The 27,781-nt window shown below is 46.7% G+C and overlaps 1 protein-coding gene across 4 annotated transcripts in view; it reads right to left on the bottom strand.

Annotated features, from left to right (window-relative positions):
• LOC148519651 (uncharacterized) overlaps positions 1-27,781 on the bottom strand; it is a 143,673-nt gene that overhangs the window by 78,027 nt on the left and 37,865 nt on the right. For all 4 annotated transcript variants that reach the window (XM_088476308.1, XM_088476305.1, XM_088476307.1 and 1 more), the window contains exons 6-7: positions 16,827-16,952; positions 9,316-9,355 (exon numbers count right to left, since the gene is read on the bottom strand). In XM_088476308.1, the coding sequence (XP_088332434.1) occupies positions 9,316-9,355; positions 16,827-16,952 (166 nt within the window). The remainder of the gene's footprint in view (positions 1-9,315; positions 9,356-16,826; positions 16,953-27,781) is intronic.

Below are 27,781 nucleotides of genomic sequence, written 5' to 3' on the forward strand. Positions count from 1 at the left end.
AAAGGTTTCTAGATCTCGATTAGCCCTCTCGGTTTGACCATTAGTCTGAGGATGGTAGGCTGTAGAGAATTTCAATGTAACTTGTAAGGCGGAACAGAGAGATCTCCAAAATTTTGCTACGAACTGTACTCCCCTATAGGAGATGATCTTGATTGGAAGGCCGTGAAGTCTGAAAGTTTCGGAAATGAATAGTTGAGCCAAACAAGGAACAGAGGGAAGACCAACCAATTGGACTAAGTGAGCAATCTTCAAAAAAGCAATCCATGATCACCCAAATGATGTTACGACCTTTGGAGGGATGAAGAACCTTGATGGTCCATAGAAATATGGCACCATGGGAGTTTAGGAATAGCAAGAGGTTGGTTGAAGCTGAAGCTCGATGAGAAATTTTGTTAAACGCACTTGATTCAGGAAGAATTATTTGACATCAGACATCATGGTTGGCCACTAGTATGACAGTTGGATGAATTTGAGAGAGTCTTCTGAAGTTCTGGGTGACCAGAAAAATATGAAGTGCGGGCCCACTGAATGAGCTTTTAACGAAGATTAGAGGTTCTGAAAGTTTTTGCCAGAGGGGAAGGGGAGATTGCAATTTTTACGTCGACAAAGCTATGTTAAAAAAAAGAATAACGCTCAGTAACAAAGGACTCATCATTACTCATTGAACATAAGAGAGCAACCGTCTTGCCATTCTGAGAACCTGGACGAAATAGTTAATTTAAAGTCAAATCTTGAGAAAAACAGTGCCCACTGGGTATGGCTTTGAGTGAGACACTGTGCAGTCTTTAGGAGCAAAAGATATTTGTGATCAGTTTATACCGTTACAGGAAATCTTGAACCCTTCAAAAGATAATGTCACTCTTCAAAAGTCAATTTGACGGCTAGTAGCTCCTGTACTCCAACGGGATCATTTCTTTCTGCAGGGAGAAATTTCTTGGAAAAATTTGTTCCCTACAAATCGCTGGGAAAGAACTGCCCTTACTCCTTGAAGCATCCACTTCAAGAATAAAAGGTTGACACGCGTCTGGTTGCCTTAGTACCAGTGTAGAGATAAAAGGATTGCTTGAGAAGTTGAAATGCAAAATTAGCCTCCACAGACCACTAAGTGGGATCGGCACCCTTGTGAGTTAAAGTGGTGATTGGTGCCACTAAAGTAGAGAATCACTTAATGAAGTTGGCAAATCTAAGAAATCTCCGAATGGCTTTCAAAGAGGCAGGTTTAGACCAAGTGAGGATAGCTTTCTCAGGGTCCATTTGTAAGCCCGATCCAGAAATTATATACCCCAGAAATGAAATAGAAGCAACTTCGAAAAATATGAGATATGGTAAGAACTTACCCTTGTTATCTCAATTTCTATGAAGTCCATAGGGTTCCACAGGATACCTTGGGGGTATAGGTGATGACGTCAGGCATCGGGCACCACAGAGTTAAAGTGTTTCATCCTCTCAGGATGCATTGGGGTCCCTCTCCTATACCCCGCCCCCTAGCCACAGGCACTCAGTTACGTCTCAAGCCATAGGCCGGAGGAGAAAAAAAAGAGAGAAGAAAGTCTGGAACACACAAGAAATCACATTCTCACCAGAAGGAGATGGAAAAACCGGTGACCAGATCAAAGCTCATCTGCAGTACAGGTGCGACAGGGCGGGAGTCCTTTGGAGCCCTATGGACTTCATAGAAATAGAGATAACAAGGGTAAGTTCTTACAATATCTCATTTTTTACTTCAGGGTCCATAGGGTATCCACAGGATACCTTGGGGATGTCCCAAAGCAGTATCCTTTAAGGGTGGGGACGCTCCTTTGCTGTAAGGTGAATCCGCCACCCGAAGGATGCATCCTGAGAGGCGAAGGTATCAAAAGCATAATACCTAACGAAAGTATGGACAGATGACCACGTGGCTGCCTTGCACAGCTGAACTGCTGAGGTGCCACGGCAAGCTGCCCACGAAGGACCAACAGACCTAGTGGAATGAGCACTAACTGAAGATGGAACAGGAAGGCCTTCATGAACATTAACTTCAGAAATAGCCATGCAAATCCATCCTGCCAATGTTTGCTTAGTGGCAGGCCAACCCTTCTTCCAGAAGCCATAAAGGACAAACAGAGTCCGACTTCCTAAAAGAAGTGGTGCGGTCAACATAAATCTTCAAGGCCCGCGCCACATCCAAGGTGGCCTCACCAACCGAGAAGTCTGGTGAATTAAAGGCCGGAACAATAATTTCCTCGTTGATGTGGAAACTAGATACCACCTTCGGGAGGAAGCTAGGACAAGTGAGAAGCACAGCCGTGTTCATATGAAAGATGAGAAAGGGAGGTCGACATGAGAGAGCCCCCAATTCTGAGACCCTTCTGGCCGAAGCAATAGCCAGAAGGAATACAGTCCTAACTGTAAGCCATTTCAAATCCACTGAGCCCAGTGGTTCAAATGGCGGTCCTAGTAGAGCCCTAAAGGACCACAGCCAGATCCCAAGGAGCCACTGGTGGAACAAAGGGAGGCTGAATACGGAGCACCCCTTGCATAAAGGTGCGGACATCAGGAAGAGTAGCAATCTTACGATGAAACCATACTGACAGGGCAGAAACCTGCACCTTCAGAGAAGCAAGGCGAAGACCGTAATCTAAGCCCGCCTGTAGGAAGGCCAGCACTCTGGATATCCGGAACTCCCGAGGAGCATAGCCTCTAGGGCGACACCACTGAAAGAATGCCACACTCGATGGTCAATTCTTGCAGATGAAGGCTTCCGAGCTCTCAGCACGGTGTTAACCACCGAGCTGGAAAAACCCCTGGGCAGTCTCAACAGCCACGCCGTCAAAGACAGACGACCCAGATCCTTGTGATGGCAAGGACCTTGGAGACAACAGGTCCGGACGTTGAAGCAACAGCATTTGAGTGTCCATGGAGAGACTCAGGTCTGAGAACCAGTGCCTTTTGGGCCACGCTGGAGCTAGCAGCAGGAGCGTGCCGTCTTCTTGCTTGAATTTGCGTAATACTCGAGAAAGAAGGGAGAACGGAGGGAAGAGGTACGCAAACTGGAAGGTTCACCTGACCGACAGCGCATCCACCAGAAGTGCCTCTATATCTCTTGTTATTGACCCGTACACAGGCAGTTTGTTGTTGTGACGGGAGGCTATGAGGTCTATCTCTGGAAGGCCCCACTTGTTCACCAGTAGCTGAAACACCTCCTGGGGAAGAGACCACTCTCCTGGTTGCACGTCTTGATGGCTGAGAGTCTGCTTTCCAGTTGAGGACTCCTGGTATGAACACTGCCGATATGGCAGGGAGATTGACTTCCGCCCAAGCTAGAATGCGAGACAACTCTGCCAGAGCCGCCTGATGGCGGGTTTCCCTCCGTGGCGGTTTATGCAAGCCACCGTGGTGCCGTTGTCTGACTGTACCTGCACGGATCTTCTGTGCAGGATATGTCTGGCTTGCTGGAGAGCTTTGAATACTGCCCGAAGTTCCAATATGTTTATTGGAATGGCAGATTCTGCCGGCGTCCACCTTCCCTGGAAGAAGTGTGGACCCGTCACTGCTCCCCAGCGTCGGAGACTGGCGTCCATTGTCAGAAGGATCCAGTCCGCAATCCAAAACGGGCGCCCTCTGTTCAGGTGAGCAGACTGTAGCCACCAGGCCAGAGACCGACGTACCTCCTGGGAAAGCACCATAGTCTGTGTCTTTATCCGCTGGGGCAACCCATTCCATCTGGAGAGAATAGACTTCCGCAGAGGTCTGGAGTGGAACTGGGCGAACTCCACCATGTCGAACATTGACACCATGGAACGCAGTAACCTCATCGCCAAGTGAATAGACACCCGGCGACTCTGCAGGCAAATGTGAACCTTTGCCTGTAACACAGAAATCTTTTCCTCCGTCACAAAGATCCTCTGATGTTGGGAGTCCAACAGAGATCAGAGATGGATCATCCTCTGTGATGGAACCAGGGAAAACTTCTTCCAATTTATGAGCCAGCCATGATTCTGTAACACAGAGACTGTCAGTTGCAGATTGCACTGAAGTTTCACTGGAGACTCCAACAACAACAGGAGGTCGTCCAGATAGGGTAACAAGCGAACCCCCTGCATTCGCATGTGAGCTGCCATAACTTTGGTAAACACTTGAGGCGCTGTGGCCAGACCAAAGGGCAGTGCCTGAAATTGGAAGTGGTCGTTGACCACTGCAAACCTGAGGAAACGCTGGTGCGCTGATACAATAGGGATATGCAGGTAAGCTTCCTGAATATCTAGCGACACCATGAAATCCCCAGGTTCCATCGCCAAAGTGATGGTACGCAGGGTCTCCATCCGGAACCGAGGAACTCTCAAGGATTTGTTGGGGGATTTGAGGTTGAGGATTGGCCGGTAGGACCCATTGGGTTTCTGTACCAGAAAAAGATTGGAGTAATATCCCAATCCCCTCTGAGACAAAGGAACTGGCACTATGACCCCCGCTTGGATCACAGAGTGTAATACCTTCCGGAACTCCAGGGCCCTGTCCTGATTGGACTGAAGACCCGTGGTGAAAAACCGGCTGGGAGGCCTCCGCCGGAAGGAGAGGGCATGCCCCGAGAGACTACTTCTCTTACCCAAGTGTCTGAGGTGGTCAGACGCCAACACTGGGCGAATTGAAGAAGTCTGCCTCCCACTTTAGGGTCCCCCAAAGAGAGGCCCGTCCCGTCAGGCTGAAGATTTGTCATCCGACTTGGGAGCAGGACGTCTAGTACTCCAAGCCTGTTTCTTTGGCTTCGCAGATTTTTTGGCTCCTGCCTGTCTCAGAAAGGACTGTACCTTGGACTTACCATGGGTTTAGTAAGGCCGAAAGGACAAAGAACTCGACCCTGATGGGATCGTAGCCGATGGCAGACATGCAGACTTAGCTGCCACCAGAGTAGCCACAATTTTGTCCAGATCTGGAATAATTAGGACTTGTCCATTAAAAGGCAAGCATTCCAAACCCCTTTTGGATTCTGCATCCGCTTTCCAAGAACGCAACCACAAGGTGCGGCGAGCTGCCACTGCTGCTGAGGAGATTCCGTAAGCAAGGAGACATATATGTAAGGCTGCCTCATTAACGTGGCTGAGTCTCTGAGATTACCCACTAACTCCACCTGGTCAGGTGAGGAGTCAGTGTCCAGAGACTCCTCCAAGCTATCAGCCCAGCACTACATAGCTCTGGCCACCCAGCACACGGCCATAGCCAGTTTGGATGCCCCCCCAGCAAGGGAATAAATGGATTTCAGGCATATTTCAACCTTGCAATCCGTAGCATCCTTTAAGGAGGACATGGGCAAAGTAGCACTCTTCACTAGACGTGTGACATGAGAATCCACTTGTGGAGGGGTTTCCCACTTTGAGAAATAATTATCCGCAAAGGGATATGCAACAGTCAAATGTTTTTGAGGCTGGTACTGCTTACCCAGATTTTTCCACGCCTCCTTTAAATGATCCAATAGCTGACCAGATAGGGGAAATACAGTGGCATCACCCTTAATATCCTTAAAGAAGGCATATTTTGATTTGCTCACTGGGGGGATCGTCATCCTCAATAACCAAGGCCGTACGGACTGCACGTATAAGGCCCGGTATACAGACCTTAGACTCCGTCTCTTTTGTACGGAAAGTCTCCTGGTCAGAAAGGTAAAAAATGTCACCATCATCAGACGACATCATCCTGATCATACTGGGCAGTCTGAGATGGCAAAGGTCGCTTATGCGGACGCAATGATGACTCTCCCTGTAAAACGTCTGACAGGTGTTGCACCATAGTGGACAAGGAACTAACCCACGCAGGTTCTTGTGAGACCTGAGGGGGCGAGAGTGGGAGACTCTGGGGTACCACTAACTGTCTGGGGAACCCCTGTACGGGTGACATTACTGACTGCGGTGAAAACCCCAGCTGGGGAAACGTAGGGGGCGTCACTAGCTGGCCCACAAGGGTTGTAAGGCACCTTAGCGAAACAAGCCCAGGGCGGCTCCTGCACAGGTGCAGAGCCAGAAATCGGGCGCGACAGTAGAAAAAAAGGCCTTACATAACCCCTCAGAGTTTCCATCACCCTCCACCAATGGTACATGACATGTGGTACACTTTGGAAGAGGAAAATCGCATTCACTGTCAGACATGATGAGTGACACGGAGCTGTATGTGACACACCTCACAGACAATACTTGTATAGTGAGGCAATAAACACCCTGCAACATCACACCACAAGGGCTTTAGCAGTGAATAGGGATAGTTAAAATGGCTGACAGTCACAAGTAAAAGTACAGGCAGCAGCGCTAGCATTAAGTCACATATAATGCAGAAGCAACGCTGCACTATCAGCGCTGTGATCAACTACATAGACTACAGAGCCTGGTAAGAAACAGCGCTACATACACAGACCTTGCACCGGAGGAGAGGTATGCAGGGGGGACCCGGACCATGACGCCACCGGTATCAGCGTCCAGTAGTGCTTGCCAAGTCCTAGAAAATGGCTGCCGAAGAGCAGAAAGGAGGTGGGCCAGGGGGAGGAGCGCTACACAGATGCCGGACCGCTGTGGAAGGGCCATGTGCATTGGGGGTGGTGCCGGCTGTTGTATAGAGAAGGCACGCTCCCCTGGTCTGCATTTAGCCCCCAGGACGCCAGACATGATCCACACCGCCGCAGCCCTCTGTCCCAGATGGATGCGCAGGATAGTACCTGGCTCTACGCTGCAGTCAATCCCCAGGGAGCCTCCTGCCTGGGGACCTGGGACTTTGTTGTCCGACTGGGACCCTCCACGGGACCCCGCCGCTTACCTTGTCCCCCGTAAATTCGGCCCCAGTCCAGGTAACCGGGGTCACCGCTAGCTGTGACACCAGTTACCTACCAGCATCCCCGGATCGATACCGGCGTTCTGATACCGGCAGGGTGGGGTGACAACGTGGACGTCGGTACTGACTGTCCATGCTGTACACCCAATGTGCAGCCACAGCTGCCAGAAGAAACTTCAGGGGCCATCACAGCCACCATCTGATACAGGTGCTCCGACTCCAAGCCGGGCACCGACGAAAACTGTCTGTGGCTCGGGGGCGGGGTATAGGAGAGGGACCCCAGTGCATCCTGGGAGGATGAAAAACTTTAACTCTGTGGTGCCCGATGCCTGTCGTCATCACCTGTACCCCCAAGGTATCCTGTGCATACCCTATGGACCCTGAAGTCGAAATTAAATTTTTTCAGTTTACAGAAGAGTTGGTTAGAGAGTAGTCTTTGAAGAACTTTTTCACTTGAGAGCAATTGGACTCCAAATTTTGTGAAAAGATCAGTATATTGTCCAAATAAACAATCACGGATTTATACAGATGGTCACGGAAGACCTCATTAACAAAATGCTGAAAGACGGTTGGGGCATTACTCAATCCGAAGGGCATAACAAGATATTCATAGTGTCCATGATCTCTGGTATTGAAGTTCTTCCATTTTTCACCTGAACGGATCCGAATTAGATTGTAGGCACCCCTTAAATAAAGTTTAGTAAATACTGTGGAACCTTTAACTCGATTGAAGAGTTCCGTGATTAGGGGCAAAGGGTAGTGATTTTTGACAGTGGTCTCAATCAATCTTCTATAATCTACGCATGGTCAAAGTCCACTATATATTTTTACAAAGAAAAATCACACTCCAGTGGGTGTTGAGGAAGGACGGATGAAGCCTTTTACCTTTTAAAGTTTTCTTTAATGTACGAAGGCATTGCTTCAGTCTCTGGTACAGAGAGAGAATAAATACGACTCCTAGGAGGCGCTTTCCCTGGGATCAGGTATATGGGACAATCCTGTTGACGATGAGGTGGTAGAGAATCAGCACCTTGCTTGCTTAACACATCAAGGAATAGGTGGTACTGTGAATGTAAGATATTTCCGAAGCTCAAAGGACACTTTGAGGGCAGGTTTTGAAACATGACCCAAGAAAAGATTAGCAATGTAGAACAGTCTACGAGGTTTGTTTTTTTGCAACCAGGGTAAACCTTGGACCACAATGTTGAGAGCTTGACCAGTTAGTAAGAGACTATACTGTATATGCCAAACATGTCTTAGCAGTTGGGAATATGGTAGGTTGAAGAGTGAAGTGATCTCACATGGATTTAAAAAACTGCATCACGGTTTATGATTCCCGTCAAACCTATTGGGTGTGGATAGCTGTAGCAGAGATACTGGTATAGCAAAAGGCAGTGAAACGGGTCTCGTGGGTGTAGAGTCTGGAAGAGAAGGAGCTCCTGCTCCTCTAAGGGTTGCTTGGAGATTACCCTGACAAAAAGACATTTACTGTAGAATTGAGCCAGCTGTGTGGCTTCCAGACAACATGCAATATTCTGAAATTAGTCTGCTCCAATCTTCTGACCACTTGCAAAGTCCACGTGGCCAGTGCAAACGGTCATGATTGTAATAGTTTGTGTACACAGACTGGAATCTGAGTTTGGGAGAGGTTAGAGGCAGAATGCACAAAACTAGGCGGCTTTGCGAAGTACTTTCTCATGGAAGGAAGAGACTGGGTAATAAAGGAGAGCACCGCTGTGCGGACTAGAGATCTGGGGCTGGACTTGCTGATCTGGAGTGATGATGACCGGCTAGAATTTAAAAACTTGAGAACAGAGTTAATAATAGTGAAGGATTGTATGGATCCAAGGTTTAACTGGTGCTGCTGGAACCGGAATTCGGGCTGGGACAGGAATAGCCAAAACCCGGGCTGGGACATTTTATAGCAGCTGCTCATGTCCAATGATTGGTTGCCCTTGACAGGTGGCTAAGAGCTGGCTTCACATTAGTGCTGCTGTTGTCAACCAATGGACACCAGTATGGCGGCACCCAGTAATTGAAGCCAGCAGGACCCGCCGCACGTAAGACACCCGTGCTGTCAGTTCTACCAGCACATTGAAGCTGGCAGACAGGGGGAAGCGGATGCCATGACTGAACAAAGGGAACCCCCAACAACCCATAACCCCATGGCAAGTGAGTCAGCATCCGAAGAGGTAGGTAACGGGGACTGTGGTGGAGTTCTGCTGGCACTTCTGTGACAGGTTGTACTTACTTTCTTGCAAACGTTGGTTAAAACAGAAAGCAGGATTCAACAGGATAAGACTTCATTGTTGTTCAAGGCAACATAGAATTTGTGGTCAGCCATTCAAGCCCACCACAAATAACAATGTATACATTTAAATACTGCTACCATTTATAACATTTTTACATGACCATAAGTGGTTAATTACAGTTCAATCTTATTTAATGTTTTATTCAAAAAAGTGTTCACTATACTGAATCCAAACTAGGTCTAGCAAGATCACTGCTATACACATAAAAACAAACCTTGTTCTTTCTTGAATTCAGATTCTGAAACATATGCAACCTAAAAACAAGCACAGTCATTAGTTAACAGTGAAGGAGTCAAGATATTTAGGAAAGGTAAATGAATACTTACAAACAATACATCCCAATGGAGTTAAATACCTTAATGTACAGGTTTACTGGGTTCAAATATACAATACTTGAGTTAACTGTACACTTATCTAGAAATCTGAAATGCATACAATACATGAATGTGCATTATAAAAAGAAAACAGCAACAAGTTAATTCATCCGTAACAGACTATAGCATGCTCTATAATAGCAGCTATTTGTGAGAGTTTTAGGAAAAAGCAAGGCAATATGGATTAGTTTAGAGAAGGTCCAGAGTCAACACAATAATTAACTACTGTCATGCAGGGCTGTCGAGACATATGACAGGCCCTGGTGCTAGAGGCGGCGTGGACAAAACTTTGACAAAATATGTTTCACGGTTGCATGCGTCTAGAAAATATGAGATATGGTAAGAACTTACCCTTGTTATCTCTATTTCTACGAAGTCCATAGGGTTCCACAGGATACCTTGGGGATGTCCCAAAGCAGTATCCTTCAAGGGTGGGGACGCTCCTGTGCTGAAAGGAGAAACCGCCGCCTGAAGGAAGCATCCTGAGAGGCAAAGGTGTCAAACACGTAATACCTCACAAATGTATGGACCAAGGACCACATGGCAGCCTTGCAGATCTGGACTGCAGAGGCACCATGTCGAGCTGCCCACGAAGGACCCACAGACCTAGTGGAATGAGCCCTCACAGAGGATGGACCCGGCAGGCCTTCATGAAGATAAGCTTCTGAAATGGCCATACGGATCCAAGCTGCCAAAGTTTGCATTGAAGCAGGCCAACCCTTCTTACGGAAGCCATAGAGGACAAACAAGGCGTCCGACTTCCTAAATGAAGAAGTGCGGTCAACATAAATCTTTAAAGCCCGCACAACGTCCAAAGTGGCCTCACCCACCGACAGGTCAGGTGAGTTAAAAGCCAGCACAACTATTTCCTCGTTGATATGAAAACGGGAAACAACTTTGGGAAGAAAATCAGGACGAGTGCGCAGCACCGCCCTGTTCCCATGAAAAATCAAGAAAGGGGGTCTACAAGAGAGAGCCCCTAAATCAGAAACACGTCTGGCTGAAGCGATGGCCAGAAGGAAATATGTTTTAGCTGTCAGCCATTTAAGATCCACTGAGCCCAGTGGTTCAAACGGCGGTCCCTGGAGAGCCCTCAGGACCACATCTAAATCCCAAGGCGCCACCGGTGGAACAAATGGAGGCTGAATTCTAAGAACACCTTGCATAAAGGTGCGCACATCAGGGATTGTAGCAATCCGACGATGGAACCAGACAGACAGGGCAGACACCTGCACCTTTAAAGAAGCAAGGCGAAGCCCATGGTCTAGTCCCGCCTGTAGGAAGGCTAGCACTCTAGACAGACGGAGCTCCCGAGGTGCATAACCTCTCGGTCGACACCATTGGAAGAATGTATGCCACACACGATGGTATATCCTTACAGAAGCCGGTTTCCGAGCTCTCAGCATAGTGCGTACTACAGAGCTGGAAAACCCCCTAGACCTTAACATGGCCGTCTCAACAGCCACGCCGTCAAAGACAGCCGAGTCAGGTCCGGGTGAAGACAAGGACCCTGTGACAGTAGGTCCGGTCGTAGCGGCAACCGCAGAGGGACGTCCACGGACAGACCCTGAAGGTCTGAGAACCAGTGCCGTCTGGGCCACGCGGGAGCTATCAACAGGAGCGTCCCTCCTTTCTGTTTCAATTTCCGGATTACCTGTGAAAGAAGGGAAAACGGAGTAAAACGGAGGAAAGAGATAGGCAAACCAGTACGGAACGTCCACTGGACGGACAGAGCATCCACCAGAGACGCCATTTCGTCTCTTGTGCAAGACCCGTACACCGGCAACTTGTTGTTGTGCCGTGAGGCCATGAGGTCGATCTCTGGAAGACCCCACCTGTCCACCAGAAGTTGAAAGACGTCCTGGTGCAGAGACCATTCCCCCGGATGAACGTCCTGGCGACTGAGAAAGTCAGCCTCCCAGTTGAGGACTCCCGGGATGAACACTGCTGGCCGGGAGATTGAGCTCCGCCCAGATCAGGATACGGGACACCTCTACGAGTGCCGCCCGACTTCGGGTTCCTCCTTGCCAATTTATGTAGGCCACGGTGGTGGCGTTGTCCGACTGGACCTGCACGGGATGACCGTGGAGAACCCGATGGGCCTGCTGGAGAGCATTGAAAACGACGCAGAGTTCCAAGATGTTTATCAGAAGCTCCTTTTCCGCCTGAGTCCATCTGCCCTGGAACAAGTGTGGATTCGAGACCGCTCCCCAGCCCCGAAGACTGGCGTCCGTCGTCAATAGGACCCAGTTCGCCACCCAAAACGGACGACCCTTGTTGATATGAGGCAGTCAATTCCATTTGGACAGGATCAATTGCTGCAGAGGTCTGGAGTGAAACTGGGCATATTCCACCATGTCGAATACGGACACCATGGAGCCCAGTAACCTCATCGCCGAATGCAGAGACACCCGGCGACTCTGTAGACAACTGCGCACCCTCAACTGTAAGGCAGAGATGTTTTCCCTCGTCACAAAGATCCTTTGCTGTCCGGAGTCCAATAAGTCTCCGAGGTGCACAATTCTCTAAGCCGGGATCAGGGTGGACTTCTTCCAGTTTGTTAACCAGCCGTGCCGCTGGAGTACCGCAATCGTGAGGTCCAAGTGGCGTAGAAGGAGCTCTGGAGATCCTGCTACCAACAGAAGGTCATCCAGGTACGGCAACATGCGGACTCCCTGCAGCCGCAGGGAAGCCGCCATGACCGCCATAACATTGGTGAACACACGTGGTGCTGTCGCCAGTCCAAAAGGTAATGCCCGGAACTGGAAATGATCGTTGCGGATTGCAAACCTGAGGAACTGTTGCTGGAGTAAAAGAATAGGGACATGCAGGTAAGCGTCCTGTATGTCCAACGACACCATGTAATCCCCAGGTTCCAGAGCCAGGATGATGGACCATAGGGTCTCCATCCGAAACCTCAGCACCCGCAAGGACTTGTTGAGTGCTTTGAGGTTGAGGATCGGACGGTACGACCCATTGGGTTCCTGCACCAAAAGCAGATTTGAATAGAAACCCTGGCCCCTCTGGGAGAATGGAACAGGCACTATAACACCAGCCTGGAGCATAGTGTGCAAAACCTTCCGCAGTTCCATGGCTTTGTTCCGGTCTGATGGAAGACCTGTGGTGAAGAATCGGGACGGGGGCCTGTGCCGGAAGGAGAGGGCACACCCGTGAGAAACCACCTCGAGAACCCAAGTGTCTGTCGTGGTAACCGACCAACACTGGGCGAACTGCAGCAGGCGGCCTCCCACTCTGGGATCCCCCAAAGGGAGGCCCGGACCATCAGGCCGCAGGTTTGTCATCGGACTTAGGGGCCGGACGTCTGGTACTCCAGGCCTGCTTCCTGGGCTTGGCCGATTTTTTGGGGCCAGCCTGACAGGGGAAGGACTGTGCTTTAGGCCTACCCTGGGCCCTGTAAGGCCGACGTACCTGAACTGGAAGGAACCGCAGCAGACGGGAGACATGCCGATTTGGCTGCCGCCAGCGTGGCTACAATTTTGTCCACATCCAGACCAAATAGGACTTCTCCATTAAAAGGCAAAGCTTTCAAACCCTTTTTGGAATCAGCGTCCGCCTTCCAAGATCGCAACCATAAGGTGCGACGAGCCGCCACAGCTGCCGAAGAAACCCGGGAAGTCAAGGTACTGATATCTAAAGCCGCTTCGTTAATGTAAGTGGCCGAATCCCGGAGATTGCCTATCAACTCGGTCTGTTCAGCCGAACAGTCGTAATCGAAAGACGCCTCCAAACTATCAGCCCAGCGCTCCATAGCTCTGGCTACCCAACAAATGACCATAGCCGGCCTGGCTGCCCCCCCCCCCCCCCCCCCGCAAGGAAATAAACGGACTTCAGGCATATTTTCACCTTACGGTCTGTGGCATCCTTTAAGGAGGACATGGAGGGCATGGGCAACGTGGCACTTCAGACCAGGCGTGTCACATGAGAATCCACCTGTGGCGGGGATTCCCACTTAGCAAAATAATTGTCCGCAAATGGATAAGCCACTGCTAAACGTTTTTGAGGCTGATACCGTCTGCCAGGATGTTTCCACGCTTCCTCTAAGTGGTCCACCAATTGACCCGAAAGAGGAAACACTGTGGCGTCACCCTTAACATCTTTGAGAAAGGCATATTTGGATTTTGAGACCGGAGTCTAACTAAAGCTGTGCGGACTGCACGAATAAGGCCAGGTATATAAACCTTAGACTTAGCATCCGACTCTTTAGTACGGAGAGGCTCTTGGTGCGACAGATCTAGAATCTCCCCATCATCGGTCGTCCCCTCGTCATCCTCATAAGGAGTAGACAGAGACGCCACCGGCCGTTTGTGAGGCCGTAACACGGACTCCCCTTGTAATACGTCTGACAAATGCTGCACAGAACTTGTCAGCGAATTAACCCACGCAGGCTCCTGGGAAACCTGAGGAGGGGAAATAGGGAGACTGTGGGGTACCATCAGTTGTCTCGGGAACCCCTGCATGGGTGACGACACCACTGACTGCTGGGACAATCCCATTTGAGGAAATGTAGGTTGCGGAGCTAACTGGCCCACTAGGGTTGTAAGCGCTTTAGCGAAACAAGCCCAGGGCGGTTCCTGTACCGGAGCCGTGACAGTAATTGGCCGCGTCAATAAAAAACACGGCCGACATAGCCCCTCCGCGTTAGCCTCCCTCTCCGCTATAGGTACCTTACATGTAGTACACAGAAGCTGGAGAGGAAAATCAATTTCAGACATGATGGCAAGTATGTGACCCCTCTCACTGACACAGGGCCTGGTAGGACTCAGCGCATACACAGACCTGTTCCAACGGAGGAGAGGTATGCTGGGGGACCCAGACCACGATGCCACCGATCAGCAGCTTCCAGCAGCGTTCACCATGCTTTCATAAAGATGGCCACGAGGAGCAGAGAGGAGGCCGACCTGGGGGAGGAGCGCTGCCACAGGGCCAAACGGCAGTGCAGAGAGGGCTGTGTGCAGCGGGGGAGGCGCCGGCTGTATACAGTAAAGGCGCGCTCCCCTGGTATGCAATTAACCCCTGGGACGCCGCAGCGCTACCGCTCAGCTGCGGTCCGCTGTCCCAGGGGGGTAGTGGAAGCGCAGGTCCGAAACCTGGCTCCAGGCTGCAGCCAGTCCCCAGGGAGCCCCCTGCCTGCATCTGGGGTCACCGCTAGCTGTGACCCCAGATGCCTACCAGCATCCCCGGATCAGTACCGGCGTTCTGGTACCAGTGGGGGTGTAGGGAAGACAGCATGGACGTCAAGAATGACTGTCCATGCTGTACCTCCAGATGTGCAGCCACAGCTGCTTTGTAGAAAACTTCAGGGGCTATCCTTATCCCCCCTCTAAACAAGTGCATCCAACTCCGGCCGGGCACCAACGAAACTGAGATGCCTTGGCTCGGGGGGCGGGGTATAGGAGGGGGACCCTAGTGCATCCTGGGAGGCTGAAATCTTAATTCTATGGTGCCCGATGCCTGATGTCATCACCTATACCCCCAAGGTATCCTGTGGATACCCTATGGACCCTGAAGTAGAAAGGGAAGCCTTTCAACTCCTCTGTGGCTGGTCTGGGTGACCCTAGGCAATCAGTACCTTCCTCAAACCCTTCCCAGCATCACTACTGTCATGTTTTGTAGCAGAAATGTTTTAGTGCTATGATACCCTGAATTTTGCCTAAGAACACAGCCATGAATAAAGAATGGTACCAAAACATCCTCCAAGAGCAACTTCTCCTAACCATTCAAGAACGGTTTGTTGACGAACAATGCCTTTTCCAGCAGGATGGAGCACCTTGCCACAAGACAAAAGTGATAACTAAGTGGCTCGGGAAACAAAACATCGAAATTTTGGGTCCATGGCCAGGAAACTCCCCAGACCTTAATCCCATTGAGAACTTGTGGTCAATCCTCAAGAGGCAGGTGGACAAACAAAAACCCACAAATTCTGACAAACTCCAAGCATTGATTAGGCAAGAATGGGTGGCCATTAGTCAGTAAGTGGCCCAGAAGTTGATTGACAACATGCCAGGGCGAATTGCATTGGTCTTGAAGAAGAAGGGTCAACACTGCAAATATTGACTCTTTGCATAAACTTGTCATTTTCAAAACTTTTGGCCATGGCTGTAGTGGTGAGGGACGGTACTCACCTTATGTTAACTAATTTTTATCCTGTCCAAATTTATAGATGATACTTAAAATACCAGATGAGCTAGAACTGTTGTCAATTTGTAAATATTTTAAAATTGAGGGTCTGCCATAGCGCTGAAGCAAGCTCATTGACACAGAGTATGCTAGAGGAATCCCATCCTGTGAAATCTACATTTGAAGCTGTGGCTTCCTTCTCTCCCTGGGCTACAGGCACTGATGGGGTGGGGGTGGAGCAGCTGTGATCAGCAATCCTAATAGGATCACCCGCCAGTCTGGGCTGACTGCACTGCAGTAGCCCTGTCTCCCTCTCCAAGCCAGCACTGAGTCATGGACGATCCTTCGGATCACCTAGGGCTGCTGGCTGATCTTCTTGCAAGACTGTGAAATCCTGCAAGAAGTGTAAAAGTAATTATGTTTTATATAGTTTAAAAAAAAAAAAAAAGTTTCTGATAACAAATTAAAAGTTGTATTTTTTTAACTGTTTAAAACTAAATGTCCCCAAACTTGATGATTTTTTTAAATGCTCAAAATATGTATGTAAGATATATTTAACCCTTATTCAGTATAATTTTATTAACAAATCTGCACAATTGTTAATAACATTACACGGAACTTGAATTAAATAGCTATTATTTACATAATTTGATAACAAAAAAATCAACAATTTTGGAGACATTTAAAAAAATAAATTATTAGACAGTTAAGTAGTTAAGGAATCTCACAATAGCAATGTGATTTACTTTAAGGCTTTATGGATTTAATTGACGATATGTTTTTGCGTATGTAGTCCATAGAAAAGGCACATGTATAAAAACAGACCTGGCTTTTCCATGTTGTCCGTAATGTTATCTCCAAAAAATGTTGCATGCATCTCACTGCCATTGCCCTTTTCACGTACACAATTAATTTTAAATGTTTCACTTTTCGTTTAAAGCCAAGATCAGCATTTGATATTTAATCATGTTGGGATTACCAGTCAGTAGTATACTTGAATGATTAAACTGTTTAAAGAGAATAACACTGCATATCTGGTTAAATACACCAATTAAAAATAGACTATCAGGAATTTGTATTATGGAACTACAAATTCTTAACTTGGAAGTGGAAGAGAGCTGCAATGTGAAACATGAAACTACAGAAGACATTCAGAAGGGAAATGATGATAGTTTTCACACACACAACAAAAGTTTGTACATAAAAGGCTTACCTGAATACCACTGGTTCCTTCCAAACGTTCTATCTGTTTTGCGTATTCCCGCATCAGAAGTCCTAACTGGTTCTTCACATACCCAGCAGCTTTTAAGCCTTTGAGCAAAAACATATAATGTTTTTCCTACAAATAAAAGCAGAAAATAATTAAGTTTTGAAAATAAACAAAATCATGATGAATAAATTATAGCACTCACCAACACACTACATAACATGGCAGGTTGACAAATAGGGATCTCATGTACAGTAATTCAGAGCACTATGCTTAAAAGTGCCAAAGTAACACCTTGTTCCCTCTCACTGCCACTGCCCTTTTCACTGTATTGGTTAGCAGGGCCCACATAGGGACAGCAGGAAATAACGTTTGGCATTTGTTTCTATGTATATCACACTCATATTTTTCCAGTCTGGATTTTGGAACTTTCTGGATAATAGGATTCTTGGCGGTATGGCTGGCTGAGCATAGATTAGGCTGCACGGCACCTACTTTTAAATATTTTACTAATTGTTTACAGTATATGCATGATTTGTGTCCAAAAATGAATTCACAACATAAGTATGTGTTTATCTCATTAAATGTATAAGAAAAATCATAAATCCTTCCAACAAAAAGGGGGGAGATAAACGGCATAAACTGTGCCTGCATGCACCATAACCTGTACACATTCAATTGGAATGGGTTATACCTAATAAATTGTCTCAATAGTATGTATACTAGATTCAACTTGATCAATTGTGTGTTCTTGATACATATTAAGTATAATTATTGCTGCTCATTGACACCACATAACAAATAAGGGAATGGATTCAAAACAATCAATTGTCCCTCTCAATAATGATTGATCTGCCCACAATAGCAGTAATCTAACAATGTATGTTATAAAATAACATACATTGTTAGAGTACCTTATAATAGTATTTGTATGTTCTTCTTCTTTAGGAGGAGATGAGATCTGATCATGTGATCAGGAGTCTTGTTTACAAATGGCATGAATGAGCTATAGTATTAAGGGAGAACATGTGATCCCTGATGCAGCTAGCTGTAATTATGGCTCCTATTGGCTGCCACATGCATGTGACCTGTAGCAGCATTTTACTTGGTCGCCTATATCTGTTAAATATGCACCTAAGGAGGACAATCTGGTTCAGTCTAGATAAAGCTGTTTACACAGTGAAACGTGCACGTTGGCGTTTCAAGTGGGTCCACCACATAGTCCTATGAAAATGTGTATATGTCATGCTTGTACTAGTTCAGAAGTGGTAACACTATAAATATGTGTGGTAATAATGCTACTTGATTAGGGATGATGTTAACATTGCAGAAACATTAATCATTGGCAGCACAGCTTAAATTGATTTGTGAGCTTCATATGAATTGATCAGTCAGAATGAAACTGACATATAGCAGTATTAGTGTGATGCTATTCTATGCTCACAAACCAATGTGTATTATATTAAGTGATAAATTGTGACAGATGAAACAGCAAAATGTGTGACTTATAGAAGTGTGATTTACCACACAGATTGTTTATTATTTTGAGCCTTGCTGAAAGCTGCAGTGAGGCACCTGAGCTGCGCTGAGAACTCTTCGCCCCCAAGAGTCACAACAGGGGAAGCGAAGGTATCAAAAGAAATAGAACTTCACAAATGTATGGGCAGAGGACTATTTGGCGGCTGTACAAAGCTGCTTCGTAGAGGTACCATGTGGAACTGCCCAAGAAGTTCTCACCGACCGGGTAGAATGGGCCGTCACAACAGTTGGGATCAGAAGGTCTACCGCAGCCTGGCAGATAGTCCAGCGGAGCCATCTGGCCAAAGACCGTTTTAGTAGCCGGCCAGCCCCGTTTGTGAAAGTCATACAGGACATAACCACCTAAATCCGGAGAGTCCGTACGAGCTTCAAGGAGGCATCCTCCGATGTAAAATCCTTAACACGGAAAGAAGGGACCACGATCTCTTGACTGATGTGGAACCTGGAAACAACTTTAGGAAGGTAGCACAATCATGCTCGAACAACAGCCCTGTCCTGGGGAAAGAACAAAAATGGAGAGCGACAGAATAATATGCTCAAATTAGACACCCCCCAGGCAGAAGCCCTGGCAAGACGAAGACAGACTTCCAGGTAAATTAACGAATATCCACTGTCCGAAGGTTCAAAAGTTAGTGACTGAAAAGCTCTAAGAAAGCTCACAGACAAATTCCAAGGAGCCAAAACCTGAAGAAATGGAGGCTGTACCTGGGAGGGCACCCTGTAGGAAAGTCTGAACATTAGGCAACAGTGCAAACTGTCCCTGAAATAGCACAGGAATGGTTGAAACCTGTACCTTTAGAAAGGAAAGGTGGAGGACCAAATCCAGTCCTGCCTGCAGGAAAGATAGGGCTCGAGAAAGTCGTAACGACTTGGGATGAATGCTCCCAGCCGAACCCTGGACAAAGTAAGTCCTCCAAACCTGATGGTAAAACCTAGCTGCAGAGGGTTTCCGGGCAATGAGCCTAGTATTAATGACTGACCTAGAGAACCCTTAGCTCTCAGGACGGATATCTCAAAAACAACCCCGTCTAAGAGAGAGACGGACAGAACCAGATAAAAAGTACAGGCCCTGAGACAGAAGATCCAGCCACAGTGAAAGACAGAGGAGCATCGACGGACTCCCACAATCAGCCACAATGAACTTGGACGACTTTGTATATACACATCCCCCACCAGGACATAAAAATAAAACTGTACGCAATACATCCAAGGCACAGACCAATGGGCAATAATAGTGCTCAACAAACTAGCCCTAATAGAGCAGGAAGGAGTTAAATGTATACCAGACTAACTATAGTGAGGTATACATGGAGACAGGAGCCCGACTCTCCAGATATGTGTTGAGGCATGCATTGTGTAAATGGCTGCCCAGCGTTTCTCAATAGGAAGGGAGGGAGAGAGAGGGAGAATAATCACACTGGGACAGGCTGACTGCTGTGAGCTAGCATGCCCAGGTGTGAGAGGAGAGGACCAGTGTGTTACCCGATGCCCTTGTCATCTAGTGTGTGGAGTGGAGACAACCAGTACCACTACTAACATCGCTGGTGGTCTCAAGCAGGGAGCCGCGCTTACCTTCCCCCATTAGCGTCTGGCTGCTGGCTCCGGGCGTTGCACATTTCTGCACCTGGAGACTTGTGGCTGACATCAACGACCCAGTCGCCGGTGCTGTCGCCTCCGGCGCTGGGGTCGTTGGAGCGCCAGTGACTGTGCCTTATAGGACACCCTGCACTGCTTGCTCTTGTTGTAAATATATTAAAATAAACTAAAATAAAAAAGTTACAAGGGCCACTTAACAGCAGCCCCTGCAACATGGTGCCTCCAGCTCGGCACCAAACTTAAAACGGAGTTGCCTGTGGCTGAGAGTGTGTCATAGGGGTGAGGGAGCAGGGCTGATGGGTAAAAAGTTAACTATTTGGTGTCCAAACTCCTACTCACCAACCTATATCCAGCGTAAAGCATGTGTTCCCTATAGAGGAAGAGGAAAACATGTTTTTATGAGAGTGTATTTTGTACACATTTAGGTTTAATAAATCTTTAAATGCATGCACTATTAGTCATTATTCTTTGTTGCTGAATACGTTAGTCTGAATCCTCAGGAAATATATGGGAAAAGAAAGGTCTAACATTCAAATATAAAAGATCAGGAGTAAAGTTACTTGTTATAAGACTAAAACGACTTTTGTCCTATAAGTTCAATATCTATGGAAGGATCACATGACTCTGAATGCCACAGATATACAAGTGTTGAACATAACATTAATCAGTGCAGCCTCTTGGTGCATCTTAGTTGCATCGCACTGGAACTTAAAAGCCTTTTCGGCAAAAAAAAAGACGCCCGGCTCTAGCAGCCTCACAGGACCATGCGTGCCAAGAGGAGCTGTTTGGCGCGACTGCAGCAAAGACGAGTGAGGACACATTTGTAGGGTAGTCTCCAGCACTGACCTTAATATTATCAAGGTTTTACCATGCATACATAAATTGAAAGAGGATATATAATACCCAGTTCATTTAGAACTTTCAATTATTGAACAACCTCCTTCTTTACTCACTTTTCATGAGCTGTGCAGACAAGAAAATGAGGACTGTCCAATACAATAGCTTACATGTAAATAGTATTGCTTTTTTTTTTAAATATACAGAAAAAATATAAAAACCCAAGTATGCTCTGGAATTTATATTATTCTATAAGAGAAAATGACTGGATACCATGGCAATATGTGAATTAATACAGTTTACCAAAAAGTAAATAAAGCGGGGTCGTGGCTTAGCTAGGCATGGAGTAAGAAGCAGATCCCTTTGACTCCAGCCTAGTGATCCTGTGCCCACAGACCACTTCTTTGGCCGTTGTTTGCTGCCTCCGGAGTTCTACTTACCCCTGACGGGATCTCCAGCTGGCTGTTGGTCCTGTGCCCCTTCTTCTGCTGAGCTCCGGTCTCCGACCTGTGTGGGAAGCCATGGTGCCATCTTCGATTCAGCTTCCGATGGGGGCGCTATCTCCTCTGACCCCCCGGCTGCGGCGGTTACCTGGCACTCGGCTACCTGGTGGTCCTGTGTCCTTCCTCCTGGGAGTGCTGGGCTCTTACCTCCGGCTTATGCAAGACGCTGCGGCGCCATCTTGCTCCTGGCCTCCTGCAGCACAGCTGTCTTCTCTGACCTCCTGCGGCTTCCTTGACCCATGGGAACAGAGGGTGTCTGGCGGTGCTCCTCTCTGGCTCTCCTCGAAGTGCTCCTGATCCTCCTCGGTGGTTGTGATGTCCTTAGCCCCTGGAAGGCTGTGTGGTGGTGAGGTGATGCCATTTTGAGGCACGGGTATACACTGGCTTACGTGAAAATAGAATTGAGTGAGGAGATCACTCTTAGGGCGCATAAACAAGCTGCCACTAATGCTGTAAAAATTCCCACAAGAATATCACCACAACTCTTAAACAACACTAAAAAACAGATTTGGAATAGACAATATCTACGGCGCTAAAAAGAATAGAATATAACAAAACCACATCCCTTAAATATGGGTAATGTTCTCTTTAAGATGACTGGAATTAGTTTTTCTTCCAAATGCAGCTCTAAGTCAATACTCCACCATATGTATCGTTTTTGGAGGGTATATATAATAAGAAATATCTTATTATCAAAAAATCATCTATACAGGGATAGCATACCAAACCAAGGTATCTTTTGTTCTTGAAAAATAGAGAGAGGGTATTTGAAGTAGCGTACCCCAACTCACACTTTATAATTTGTGTTAAATCATATAAAGGTATCTTTCATATATGCAGATGAATGCGTACCTCCACTCACGTGTAGTGATATGTTGACACTCCTGTAAAAGTATCTTTATCTGACAATTTTTGGTCCTATGATGTCATCACCAATTATAAAGTGTGAGTTAGAGCTGCATTTGGAAGAAAAACTAATTCCAGTCACCTTAAAGAGAACATTACCCATATTTAAGAGATGTGCTTTTGTTATATACTATTCTTTTTAGCGCCGTAGATATTGTCTATTCCAAATCTGTTTTTTAGGGTATACACTGGCTGCTGCCTCTGGATTCTTGTGTACATCTCAGATGCCTGATGACCCTGTGAACTGTGCCTATCTCCTTGATTCCTGTGTATTACACAGTCTCTTGGATACTTAAACTGCAGATGTGGAGCCTGTCAGACACACAGCTACCTTTTTTCGTTGTGTCTCTCCTAATACCCTGTGCTGTGGGTGCCGATTGATACTTACCATACCTCCACTGTGGGCGCTGACTGATACTTACCATACCTGCACTGTGGGTGCTGACTGATACTTACCATACCTGCATTGTGGGCACTGATTGATACATACCGTACCTGGCTCCTTGCTGCACTGTACAGTCTCTGTATTTGCTAGTGTTTTACTTCCCTGATGGTGCGAAAGTTTCACTCCTCTGTGGCGGCTAAATTGGCAAAGTTTAATCGTGACAGTCTGGGCCCTTCCTCACCTGTACCTCCGTCACATTCAGTTTCTGATTCTGCACAGTCTTCACCTGATATGGCTGCATCAGCTGAAGTTACTCTGGAGACATTTTAACAGGCCATTACAGATTCTGAGAAAAGACTAGCAGACAGAATTGAGGAAGTTCACACTGATATCTCTCATATTTGCCAAGACATGCAAAACATTAGAGAGAGAATTGGGGAAGCGGAAACTCGGATATCTAATTTGGAAGATGCTAGTACTTCTGTTCCTGGGAGATTATCTTCTTTAGAATCTCAGTTGGCGGTATGTCAGCAGAAATTAACGGATATTGAGGGTCGTCTTCGCAGGAATAATGTTCGGTTTGTCGGTCTTCCTGAGAAATCTGAGGGCGCATGTCTGGAGCAATTCTTGGAATCCTGGTTGGTCTTCATCTTCGGTAGGGACTCTTTCACCTCTCAGTCTGCGATTGAGCGAGCCCACCGTATCCCTGCTCGCCCTCTTCCCCCTGGAGCACAGCTACGGACTTTTATTGCCAAGATTCTTCATTATAAAGGACTGATATCATTCTTCGCCTTGCCAGATCCAAAGGTCCGTTGGAATATAATGGTCATAAGATTGGAGTTTACCAGGACTTTTCTACAGAGGTCCAAAAATCCTACACAGTTTCTACAGGTGAAACGTTGGCTGAGAGATCTTCAGTTGCCTTATTCTATGCTTTTTCCTGCTCGGCTGCGGGTCGTGGCTGGGAATCGCACCCATTTCTTTGACTCTCCGCGTGAGGCCTCCACCTGGATTGACCTACAAGCGCTGGATCGTGCAGCTCCGCCATGAGGGATATTAATATATTTGATTATTCTATTTTCAATATTTTGAGTGCTTTCTCTCTGTGATACTGTAGTGTCTTCTTCACTATTTTCACCGAAGTTCTGTGTATTATGTTTATTTCTATAATGGGGGAGTTCCTAAAGTAAGTGTGTGCACTTGTTCTATTCCTGCTTGGAAGTTTTCTAGTGGTTTAGATCTGTCTCCGCTGGGGACATCATGTCCTTTGAGTTGCAGGTTTAGTTGCCCTCACTGATCTGAGGGTTTTGTTTCGTTTTTTCTCTTCTAGGTTAGTATTTTTGGGCCTAGGCGTACCCAGAGCCGGCCCTAGCTAATTTGGTGCCCTAGGCAAAATTTTGGCTGGTGCCCCTAGCAGATACCAATGCCTCCCTCCCGCCGCGCAATAATGCTAAAAACCCTCGCAGCCGGGAGAGGGCGGTGATGCGATTCGCGCTGAATCGCGTCATTGTGGCCCCGCCCCCTGCTTCACAATGCTGAAATTAACATTTAAACTGTGTGATGGCTCTATTTGTATAATGTCACAGTATATACATATGCTCCATAATACACATGCTGTGACACAGTACACACATATGTATCTTTAACTGAGAACAGGGACATTCTTTGTGCTGGAGAAGCCTCTGAGAATGGAGACCAGATCAGTCCTTGAAGCAGTCCAACAGGACCAGGAAATGTCATATCTGCAGAACATCATGGCTCATAGTCCTGCAGCTGGCACTAAAGGCTCTGCACCTACCATACAGCACACACAGTGCACATTATTATTATAGCACATGACAGAGAGCCCTCCTCTGCACCCTGGCATAGGACTACAGTAATGTCAGCCATAGAAGAACAACAAACTGGGAATTCAGGCAGCTTTTGGAACATTGTGCATGTGTAGGCAAGTGTCCCTTCCTTGCAGCATTCTCTTATCTCCCCCCTGCCCATAAATAAAGCTGTCAAGAAGATCTGACAGTTCTGCTACAATACATTTAACCCCCTCTGCACCCCCTTAGAGTGCAGTTCTATTAACCCACCTTGCACTGTGTGGTCTTTCCAGACCGTCACACATAACAGACCTCTGACATCCCGCACACAGCCTCCTATTCTCATACAGGACAATATAAGTTGTTGCTGGTACCTGTATAATGTAAGTTGTTGCTGGTTGCAACAGCTGGCACAGTGACTGAAATGCATGCCCATTTCCCCAGGTAGCGAGGGGGTAAATTAGGGGCAGTGGATACACTGCATCACAAAAGCAGAAGCAGCAGCAATTTCCCCAGCAGTACTGCACTCCACTCACTGTTTAGCCGGGAAACTGGGGCCCTCGAGGGGGTTGCTGAAGAACAATGCACTTCCTTGTAAGATGCATGAATCCTGAAGAGTACAGAGAGGAGGAATTACCCTCAACACCCCCCCTCCACTGGCCTGATGAGAGAGCTGAGCTCCTATCAATCTCTACAGCAGCCAGCAGAGCCATGGAATGCCCCCAGGAATTCCAGATGCCCTAGGCATTTGCTTAGAATGCCTATGCCTAGGACAGTCTCTGGGTGTACCTGTGTTGGTGTAGGTATGCAGGGTGGGGGTGGTTGTATTTACTTTGTTTGATTTTATGCGACTTTTTATGTACTGTGAAGAATGGCTGGTGGAGCACTCTAGGATGTATGCATGGTATTTTTTGGCCTATCTGGGGTTTTGGCACATTGTTTATCCTGTTTTATGGTACCTCTTATTGATGTGCTAAATATTTTTTCCTGGAATGTGAGGGGCCTAAATGATAGGTTAAATGTTCTCTAGTTCTGCGTCAAATTAAAGCTCAGACCTCTGGAATAGTTTGTTTAATGGAAACACGTTTAATGGGTAGTCGTATCCTGTCACTTAAAAAACCCTGGGTGGGCTGGGCCTTTCATTCCACTTTTCACTCACATTCTAGTGGGGTCTCCTTACGGATTCACAAATCGATGTGTTTTACCTGTAATAAGGTGCAGATAGATCCTCTGGGTCGATATGTTTTTCTTGCAGGAACTTTTCATGCCTCTCCCGTTACTCTGCTAGCCATTTATATATACCTCCCCCTTTTAATTCAACTATCCTTGCCAAGGCCAGTGACTTTGTCTTGGAATTTCCCAATATTCTCATTGTTTGTATCGGAGATTTTAACAAGCTATTGGATAAATCTCTCGATAGGTGGAGGGAGGGTCAGAAGGGGGTCCGACCCCCTTTACGCATTTAATTACGGAGATGGGGTTGGTGGATGCCTGGCGTCAGCGTTTCCCTCAAGCCTATTGTTACTCATGTTATTCTGGGTCCCATAAAGTGTTTTTGCGGATAGATATGGCTTTTGTATCGCGTAGTTTACTTCCCTCTATTGTTAAGCTAGACTTTCTCTAGGGGTGTCTCAGATCATTCCACTTTACTGCTATGCTTAGACCTGAAATTTCCCAGGGGTGCTCCTTTTTGGAAACAATCCTTTTTGGTTAATGCAGATGGGGACAGCTTCTGAACTCCTAGCAGCATGGCGTGAATCTTTTTATATATATTTATATACGAACTCTGCTTTTCTAGTTTGGGATGCCTTCAAGGCTTTTTTGAGGGGTTCTCGGATATCTAGGATTGCACAGCTTAAAGCCTTTAATAAAAAGCGTGAGGTAAAATTGGAGTCTAAATGTGCAGAACTTGAAGCGATTTACCTTGCTAGCAGTCTTTCTACTGATAGTGGAATGGCTTATTGTACACAAACAGTTGACTGATTTTTTTTTACTGGACAAATCTAAACGACGCCTGCTGTTTGCTTCGCATTACTATTATATTCAAGGGGATCGCACTGGCAGATTATTGGATCATTTAGCTAGAGCTGATTTTTCCTCTACCACTGTGCATAGACTGAAATATTCTGCTGGGATTCTTCATGAGGATAACCCCTTCTATTGCTACTGCATTCTCCACTCATTATGCTGATGTTTATAAATCCAGGGCGCATTATTCTTATTCTGAACTGTCATACTACTTAGATCAAATAAATTTTACCTGTCCTGTCTACTGAGCAACAACATATTATAGATTCCCCTATTACACTAGAAGAGGTGGAGGATGCCATCAAGTCCTTCCCTAACAATAAAGCTCCTGGGGTTAATGGTCTCCCTAACGAATTATACAAGACCCATGTGAGTTTTTTCGCTCCCCAGCTGTTGGAGATATGTGGGCATTTCAATAAGATCGGTTCGCTCCCTCCCTCGTTGGCTATAATTATACTGAACCCAAAGCCCGGTAAGGAGCCACTATACCCTGATTCGTATCGTCCTCTTTCACTGCTATCATCGGATATTAAAATATTGGCAAATATTCTGGCTTCTCGGCTTAATACAGTGGTTCTTGAGATTGTCCACACTGACCAGATTGGCTTAATGCCGGGAAGGTCAACTACCATTAATCTGAGAAGGGTATTTACCTATCTGCAGGTGGCTGGTAGGGAAATGGATGATGCGGTTCTTGTGTCCCTGGATGCAGCACGTGCATTCAATTCTGTGGAGTGGCCTTTTCTCTGGGAGGTTCTATCTAGATTTGGAATGGAATCTTAATTCCTGACATGGATTAAACTTTTATACTCTTGCCCGGCTGCCAGAGTCAGTGTGAATGGTTTTGTTACGAATACTTTTCAATTGGAAAGGGGGACTAGACAGGGATGTCCACTGTCCCCTTTACTGCTTGCCCTTGCTATAGAGCCCCTGGCCAGTGCTATTAGAGCCTCCTCTCTGATTTCTGGTTTCAAAATCATGGACAGAGAGGAAAAAAAAATTGGTCTTTATGCGGATGATGTGATTCTGTTTCTGACAAATATGCAGAACTCTTTGCCCGCGCTCCTCAAATTAGTGGAATTTTTTTTTATTCCAGCATTCGTATAAATTGGGACAAAGCTAACATATTTCCTTTTTTCCCTGATACCCTACCTACACGTACGTACAATTTTCCCCTTAGATGATGAACTCAATTTAAAAACTAAATCTCAGATATGGCGAATACTCCCTCTCTCAGTAACCGGTCATATAAATCTTATTAAGATAGTTATTCAACCCAAATATATATATATATATATATATACACACACACAAAATTATCCGGTGTATATCCCTTTATCCCAGTTTAAAATGATT

Source organism: Taudactylus pleione, unplaced genomic scaffold (assembly GCF_031769625.1).
Source record: "Taudactylus pleione unplaced genomic scaffold, aTauple2 ptg000186l, whole genome shotgun sequence".
NCBI classification, from domain to species: Eukaryota; Metazoa; Chordata; class Amphibia; order Anura; family Myobatrachidae; genus Taudactylus; species Taudactylus pleione.